General features: G+C 46.0%; 1 protein-coding gene across 1 annotated transcript in view; it reads right to left on the bottom strand.

The window, feature by feature from the left end:
• Positions 1 to 249: 249 nt before the first annotated feature.
• YBX1 (Y-box binding protein 1) overlaps positions 250 to 8,752 on the bottom strand; it is a 44,636-nt gene continuing 36,133 nt past the window's right edge. Inside the window, exons 6-8 of the mRNA XM_063942952.1 lie at positions 7,188 to 7,270; positions 867 to 1,132; positions 250 to 591 (exon numbers count right to left, since the gene is read on the bottom strand). Of these exons, the coding sequence (XP_063799022.1) occupies positions 898 to 1,132; positions 7,188 to 7,270 (318 nt within the window). The 3' untranslated portion in view covers positions 250 to 591; positions 867 to 897. The remainder of the gene's footprint in view (positions 592 to 866; positions 1,133 to 7,187; positions 7,271 to 8,752) is intronic.

Here is an 8,752-nt window from a genome sequence, read left to right as displayed (position 1 = left end):
AAGATAGCAGTAGACTGCCGTCTTCAGTATGTTTAAGTTATTACCGCCATTGACAAAAGCCACTTCTGCACAATATTGTAGCCAATATTACAAGACTGAACCAGTAGTTCAAATCTTAATGCTAGGAGTACCATCCCATGTGGATAGTGAATTTAACATTGTTTTGTAAAAGCACTTAGGTACAGTTGCCCAATCACGTTTGTCCCATTTTTAGATTTCTCTTCATAATTACAAGCCAGTCACGCAAGATATTTTGAGACCTTTATTAACAGATGCTTGCAGTTTGTTGACTTTGAAAAGAATCAGGTGTACTTTTATTACAAATTAAAAAGGAGGTTCTTAAAAATCTTGGTTTGACCAGATAAACAATTTAAAAACCTTTGTAGGTAGATTGCGAAAAAATATGTTTTTAAAAAATTGTCATTCCCAAAAGGAGACCATAGATAAAAAATAAAAATGTCGCTGCAAGAAACCATGCAGAACGACATCTGGTCAACAGCAAAAAGCAAGCACTTAAGGTCTTCAGTTCCAATTCTTTGTTCAATTTCTTATTGCTGGAATTTCAAATCTTGTTTTTATTTGATGACAAAACTGCAAGAAAAAACAAAAACAAAGTTGCTTGAAAAATCATTTCATACACTTGGTGTGGAGAAAGTTAGATTTAAAAGTCCATTTTGATTAAACACTTTCACAACTATCTGGATGCAAGAGCCTGTTATGAGAAGTTTCTCTTACAATGCTACAAACGCAAAGGATATTTTTTTTTTTTTTTTTAAATCTCTAAAGTCCCTATGAAACATTTTACAAATAAAAAAAAATCCTGTGTAAAGTTATGACACATGTGCTCATCAGGATCATACACTAACCCGGATGGTGGTAGAGGTGGTAAGCCGGTATTTACTCAGCCCCGCCCTGCTCAGCCTCGGGAGCGGACGTGTTTTCTGCTGATGTTTCGGCTGCCTTGGTCTCTTTACCATCTTGTGGTTTAGGGTTTTCTGGGCGTCTGCGTCTGTAGTTAAAGTTACGGCGGTATCGGCGTTGAGGTGGTTGTTGACTCTGGGTTCCATCCCCCTGATTTTCTTTATCTTCTTCATTCCCTTCTTCCCTGGGTTGCTGCTGACGAGGTGGTCCTCTGTAAGAGGGCAGTCATTCAAAACATTTTCTAAGTCATCAGATGTTAAAATAAAACTTTTTTGGAGGTTACTAAATGGGTCATTTAAGTCATTATCTATAGTGGGGGTGGGCATACACTGAAAATGGAGGGAGACAAAATAATAAGAATTTACTTACCGATAATTCTATTTCTCATAGTCCGTAGTGGATGCTGGGGACTCCGAAAGGACCATGGGGAATAGCGGCTCCGCAGGAGACTGGGCACAAAGTAAAAGCTTTAGGACTAGCTGGTGTGCACTGGCTCCTCCCCTTATGACCCTCCTCCAAGCCTCAGTTAGGATACTGTGCCCGGACGAGCGTACACAATAAGGAAGGATTTTGAATCCCGGGTAAGACTCATACCAGCCACACCAATCACACCGTACAACCTGTGATCTGAACCCAGTTAACAGCATGATAACAGAAGGAGCCTCTGAAAAGATGTCTCACAACAACAATAACCCGATTTTTGTAACAATAACTATGTACAAGTAATGCAGACAATCCGCACTTGGGATGGGCGCCCAGCATCCACTACGGACTATGAGAAATAGAATTATCGGTAAGTAAATTCTTATTTTCTCTAACGTCCTAGTGGATGCTGGGGACTCCGAAAGGACCATGGGGATTATACCAAAGCTCCCAAACGGGCGGGAGAGTGCGGATGACTCTGCAGCACCGAATGAGAGAACTCCAGGTCCTCCTCAGCCAGGGTATCAAATTTGTAGAATTTAGCAAACGTGTTTGCCCCTGACCAAGTAGCTGCTCGGCAAAGTTGTAAAGCCGAGACCCCTCGGGCAGCCGCCCAAGATGAGCCCACTTTCCGTGTGGAATGGGCTTTTACAGATTTTGGCTGTGGCAGGCCTGCCACAGAATGTGCAAGCTGAATTGTACTACAAATCCAACGAGCAATCGTCTGCTTAGAAACAGGAGCACCCAGCTTGCTGGGTGCATACAGGATAAACAGCGAATCAGATTTTCTGACTCCAGCCGTCCCGGAAACATATTTTCAGGGCCCTGACTACGTCCAGCAACTTGGAATCCTCCAAGTCCCTAGTAGCCGCAGGCACCACAATAGGCTGGTTTAAGTGAAACGCTGAAACCACCTTAGGAAGAAATTGAGGACGAGTCCTCAATTCTGCCCTGTCCGTATGAAAAATTAGGTAAGGGCTTTTATAGGATAAAGCCGCCAATTCTGAGACACGCCTGGCTGAAGCCAGGGCTAACAGCATTACCACTTTCCATGCGAGATATTTTAAGTACACAGTGGTGAGTGGTTCAAACCAATGTGATTTTAGGAATCCCAAAACTACATTGAGATCCCAAGGTGCCACTGGAGGCACAAAAGGAGGCTGTATATGCAGTACTCCCTTGACAAACGTCTGAACTTCAGGAACAGAAGCCAGTTCTTTTTGGAAGAATATTGACAGGGCCGAAATTTGAACCTTAATGGACCCTAATTTGAGGCCCATAGACAGTCCTGTTTGCAGGAAATGCAGGAAACGACCCAGTTGAAATTCCTCTGTAGGGGCCTTCCTGGCCTCGCACCACGCAACATATTTACGCCAAATACGGTGATAATGTTGTATGGTTACATCCTTCCTGGCTTTGATCAGGGTAGGGATGACTTCATCCGGAATGCCTTTTTCCTTCAGGATCCGGCGTTCAACCGCCATGCCGTCAAACGCAGCCGCGGTAAGTCTTGGAAAAGACATGGTCCCTGCTGGAGCAGGTCCTTTCTTAGAGGTAGAGGCCACGGGTCTTTCGTGAGCATCTCTTGAATTTCCGGGTACCAAGTCCTTCTTGGCCAATCCGGAGCCACGAGTATAGTCTTTACTCCTCTCCTTCTTATGATTCTCAGTACTTTTGGTATGAGAGGAAGAGGAGGGAACACATACACTGACTGGTACACCCACGGTGTTACCAGAGCGTCCACAGCTATTGCCTGAGGGTCCCTTGACCTGGCGCAATATCTGTCCAGTTTTTTGTTGAGGCGGGACGCCATCATGTCCACCTTTGGTTTTTCCCAACGGTTCACAATCATGTGGAAGACTTCTGGGTGAAGTCCCCACTCCCCCGGGTGAAGATCGTGTCTGCTGAGGAAGTCTGCTTCCCAGTTGTCCACTCCCGGAATGAACACTGCTGACAGTGCTATCACATGATTCTCCGCCCGGCGAAGAATCCTTGCCACTTCCATCATTGCCCTCCTGCTTCTTGTGCCGCCCTGTCTGTTTACGTGGGCGACTGCCGTGATGTTGTCCGACTGGATCAACACCGGCTGACCCTGAAGCAGAGGTCTTGCCTGACTTAGGGCATTGTAAATGGCCCTTAGTTCCAGGATATTTATGTGAAGTGACGTTTCCATGCTTGACCACAAGCCCTGGAAATTTCTTCGCTGTGTGACTGCTCCCCAGCCTCTCAGGCTGGCATCCGTGGTCACCAGGACCCAATCCTGAATGCCGAATCTGCGGCCCTCTAGGAGATGAGCACTCTGTAACCACCACAGAAGAGACACCCTTGTCCTTGGAGACAGGGTTATCCGCTGATGCATTTGAAGATGCGATCCGGACCATTTGTCCAGCAGATCCCACCGAAAAGTTCTTGCGTGGAATCTGTCGAATGGAATCGCTTCGTAAGAAGCCACCATCTTTCCCAGGACCCTTGTGCATTGATGTACTGACACTTGGCCTGGTCTTAAGAGGTTCCTGACTAGGTCGGATAACTCCTTGGCTTTCTCCTCCGGGAGAAACACCTTTTTGTCCAGAATCATCCCTAGGAACAGCAGACGTGTCGTCAGAATCAGCTGCGATTTTGGAATATTTAGAATCCATCCGTGCTGTCGTAGTACTACTTGAGATAGTGCTACTCCAACCTCTAACTGTTCTCTGGACCTTGCCCTTATCAGGAGATCATCCAAGTAAGGGATAATTAAGACGCCTTTTCTTCGAAGAAGAATCATCATTTCGGCCATTACCTTGGTAAAGACCCGGGGTGCCGTGGACAATCCAAACGGCAGCGTCTGAAACTGATAGTGACAGTTCTGTACCACAAACCTGAGGTACCCTTGGTGAGAAGGGCAAATTGGGACATGGAGGTAAGCATCCTTGATGTCCAGAGACACCATATAGTCCCCTTCTTCCAGGTTCGCTATCACTGCTCTGAGTGACTCCATCTTGAACCTTTTTATGTAAGTGTTCAAGGATTTCAGATTTAAAATGGGTCTCACCGAGCCGTCCGGCTTCAGTACCACAAACAGCGTGGAATAATACCCCTTTCCCTGTTGTAGGAGGGGTACCTTGATTATCACCTGCTGGGAATACAGCTTGTGAATGGCTTCCAATACCGCCTCCCTGTCGGGGGGAGACGTTGGTAAAGCAGACTTCAGGAACCGGCGAGGGGGAGACGTCTCGAATTCCAATTTGTACCCCTGAGATACTACCTGCAGGATCCAGGGGTCCACTTGCGAGTGTGCCCAATGCGCGCTGAAATTCTTGAGACGGGCCCCCACCGTGCCTGAGTCCGCTTGTAAGGCCCCAGCGTCATGCTGAGGACTTGGCAGAAGCGGGGGAGGGCTTCTGTTCGTGGGAAGAGGCTGTTTGCTGCAGTCTTTCCCCTTCCTCTGCCCCGGGGCAGATATGAGTGGCCTTTTGCCCGCTTGCCCTTATGGGGACGAAAGGACTGAGCCTGAAAAGACGGTATCTTTTTCTGCTGCGAGGTGACTTGGGGTAAAAAGGTGGATTTTCCAGCCGTTGCCACCAGGTCCGATAGACCGACCCCAAATAACTCCTCCCCTTTATACGGCAATACTTCCATATGCCGTTTGGAATCCGCATCCCCTGACCACTGTCGCGTCCATAATCCTCTTCTGGCAGAAATGGACATCGCACTTACTCTTGATGCCAGAGTGCAAATATCCCTCTGTGCATCTCGCATATATAGAAATGCATCCTTTAAATGCTCTATAGTCAATAATATATTGTCCCTGTCCAGGGTATCAATATTTTCAGTCAGGGAATCCGACCAAGCCACCCCAGCACTGCACATCCAGGCTGAGGCGATTGCTGGTCGCAGTATAATACCAGTATGTGTGTATATACTTTTAAGGATATTTTCCAGCTTCCTATCAGCTGGTTCCTTGAGGGCGGCCGTATCAGGGGACGGTAACGCCACTTGTTTTGATAAGCGTGTGAGCGCCTTATCTACGCTAGGGGGTGTTTCCCAACGCACCCTAACCTCTGGCAAGAAAGGGTATAATGCCAATAATTTTTTAGAAATTAGCAGTTTATCGGGGGAAACCCACGCTTCATCACACACCTCATTTAATTCATCTGATTCAGGAAAAACTACGGGTAGTTTTTTCACACCCCACATAATACCCTTTTTTGTGGTACTTGTAGGATCAGAAATGTTCAAACCCTCCTTCATTGCCGTGATCATGTAACGTGTGGACCTACTGGAAAATACGTTTGTTTCCTCACCGTCGACACTGGAGTCAGTGTCCGTGTCTGTATCGACCTGAGGTAACGGGCGTTTTATAGCCCCTGACGGTGTTTGAGACGCCTGTACAGGTATTAACTGATTTGCCGGCTGTCTCATGTCGTCAGTCTTTTGTAAAGTGCCGACACTATCACGTAATTCTTTCCATAAGACCATCCAGTCAGGTGTCGACTCCCTAGGGGGTGACATCACTAACACAGGCAACTGCTCTGCCTCCACACCATTTTCCTCCTCATACATGTCGACACAGCGTACCGACACCCAGCACACGCACAGGGAATGCTCTGATAGAGGACTGGACCCCACTAGCCCTTTGGGGAGACAGAGGGAGAGTTTGCCAGCACACACCAGAGCGCTATATATATATATATATATATATATATATATATATATATATATATATATATATATATATATATATACATATATACACACACACACACACACACACACACACACAGGGATAACCTTATATAAGTGTTTTTCCCTAATATAGCTGCTGTATATATTAATATGCCAATTTAGTGCCCCCCCTCTCTTGTTTTACCCTGTTTCTGTTGTGCAGGACGCAGGGGAGAGTCAGGAAGCCTTCCTCCAACGGAGCTGTGAGGAAAAAATGGCGCTTGTGTGCTGAGGAGATAGGCTCCGCCCCTTTTTCGGCAGCCTTTCTCCCGCTTTTTTGTGGAAAACTGGCAGGGGTTAAATACATCCATATAGCCCAGGAGCTATATGTGATGTATTTTTAGCCATTTAAGGTATTTTCATTGCGTCCCAGGGCGCCCCCCCCCCCCAGCGCCCTGCACCCTCAGTGACCGGAGTGTGAAGTGTGCTGAGAGCAATGGCGCACAGCTGCGGTGCTGTGCGCTACCTTATTGAAGACAGGACGTCTTCTGCCGCCGATTTTCCGGACCTCTTCACTCTTCTGGCTCTGTAAGGGGGCCGGCGGCGCGGCTCCGGGACCCATCCATGGCTGGGCCTGTGATCGTCCCTCTGGAGCTAATGTCCAGTAGCCTAAGCCCAATCCACTCTGCACGCAGGTGAGTTCGCTTCTTCTCCCCTTAGTCCCTCGATGCAGTGAGCCTGTTGCCAGCAGGTCTCACTGAAAATAAAAAAACCTATTTAAAAACTTTTACTCTAAGCAGCTCAGGAGAGCCACCTAGATTGCACCCTTCTCGTTCGGGCACAAAATCTTAACTGAGGCTTGGAGGAGGGTCATAGGGGGAGGAGCCAGTGCACACCAGCTAGTCCTAAAGCTTTTACTTTGTGCCCAGTCTCCTGCGGAGCCGCTATTCCCCATGGTCCTTTCGGAGTCCCCAGCATCCACTAGGACGTTAGAGAAAATAATAATAAAGTACTTGAAATTAAGATACTGGTCATTGAAGTTGTCCAACTGTAATTAAGCTAATCAGATTCCAATTACCAGTTGAAAGCAGTCCACAAGAGCGATTTTCAAATAGGAGTTGCAGTACTTTACTAGAAAGTGTTTGGGACTTCCCACTTACAGAACCATGTGAGCAATAAACTAATTTGCAACATACCTGCGGAATCGTGGTCTAAACCCCCTGTACATGTTCTGTCGTACTGGTCTGCCTTGTTCTCCTACTCCTTGGTTATCCGCTCCCTATGAAAAAAAAAAAAAAAAAAAAAATACATGTCATTGACCATGCTCTTCTGACCAACCTGCAGTACATGTTCTATGCCATTTTTCTTATGAAAGAAAGCTTTCTGGTCTGATAATGTCAATTAAGAACTTAGAAAATATGCACTATAAATATTCCTACATTCAGGTACAGTATCCCATAGCCAAAGTGCTTTGGACCATAAGTATTTTGGCTATCAGATTTTTCCGTATTTTGGAATAATTGCATACCATGAGATATCATGGTGATGGGAGCCAAGTCTAAGCACATAAAGCATTTGCGTTTCATACACACACAGACTGAAGGTAAATTTTAGTCAGTGTTTAATAACTGCATTAAACAAAGTTTGTGTACATGCACACAAATCATTTAGGTTTCATATACACAGCCTGAAGGTCATTTAATACAATATTTGGAATAAGTGTATTACAAAGTTTGTGTACACTGAGCAATTAGAAGACAAAGGATTCACCATCTCAGTCTCACTCAAAAAATTCTGTATTTCGGAATATTTGGATATGGGATACTCAACCTGTAACAACTTTATTCTGGTTGCGAGTTTGGTATTTGAAAGAACTGCTGCGTTAAACAGAAAAAAAGCCTACTAGAAAGGTGTTATTACTGTTGCGTACTGGCATGGTTATAGACAAAAAAAAATAAGAATTTACTTACCGATAATTCTATTTCTCGTAGTCCGTAGTGGATGCTGGGAACTCCGTAAGGACCATGGGGAATAGCGGCTCCGCAGGAGACAGGGCACATCTAAAGAAAGCTTTAGGATCACCTGGTGTGCACTGGCTCCTCCCCCTATGACCCTCCTCCAAGCCTCAGTTAGGATACTGTGCCCGGACGAGCGTACACAATAAGGAAGGATTTTGAATCCCGGGTAAGACTCATACCAGCCACACCAATCACACTGTACAACTTGTGATCTGAACCCAGTTAACAGCATGATAATAGAGAAGCCTCTATAAAAGATGGCTCACTACAACAATAACCCGAATTTTTTGGTAACAATAATTATGTACCAGTATTGCAGACAATCCGCACTTGGGATGGGCGCCCAGCATCCACTACGGACTACGAGAAATAGAATTATCGGTAAGTAAATTCTTATTTTCTCTGACGTCCTAGTGGATGCTGGGAACTCCGTAAGGACCATGGGGATTATACCAAAGCTCCCAAACGGGCGGGAGAGTGCGGATGACTCTGCAGCACCGAATGAGAGAACTCCAGGTCCTCCTCAGCCAGGGTATCAAATTTGTAGAATTTTACAAACGTATTTGCTCCTGACCAAGTAACTGCTCGGCAAAGTTGTAAAGCCGAGACCCCTCGGGCAGCTGCCCAAGATGAGCCCACCTTCCTTGTGGAGTGGGCATTTTAAGATTTTTGGCTGTGGCAGGCCTGCCACAGAATGTGCAAGCTGAATTGTACTACAAATCCAACGCGCAATCGTCTGCTTA

The sequence above is a fragment of the Pseudophryne corroboree genome, chromosome 10 (genome assembly GCF_028390025.1).
Source record: "Pseudophryne corroboree isolate aPseCor3 chromosome 10, aPseCor3.hap2, whole genome shotgun sequence".
In the NCBI taxonomy this organism is placed as follows: domain Eukaryota; kingdom Metazoa; phylum Chordata; class Amphibia; order Anura; family Myobatrachidae; genus Pseudophryne; species Pseudophryne corroboree.
Note: the sequence above shows the minus strand (reverse complement) of the source record. Positions and strands in the feature narration are given on the sequence as shown.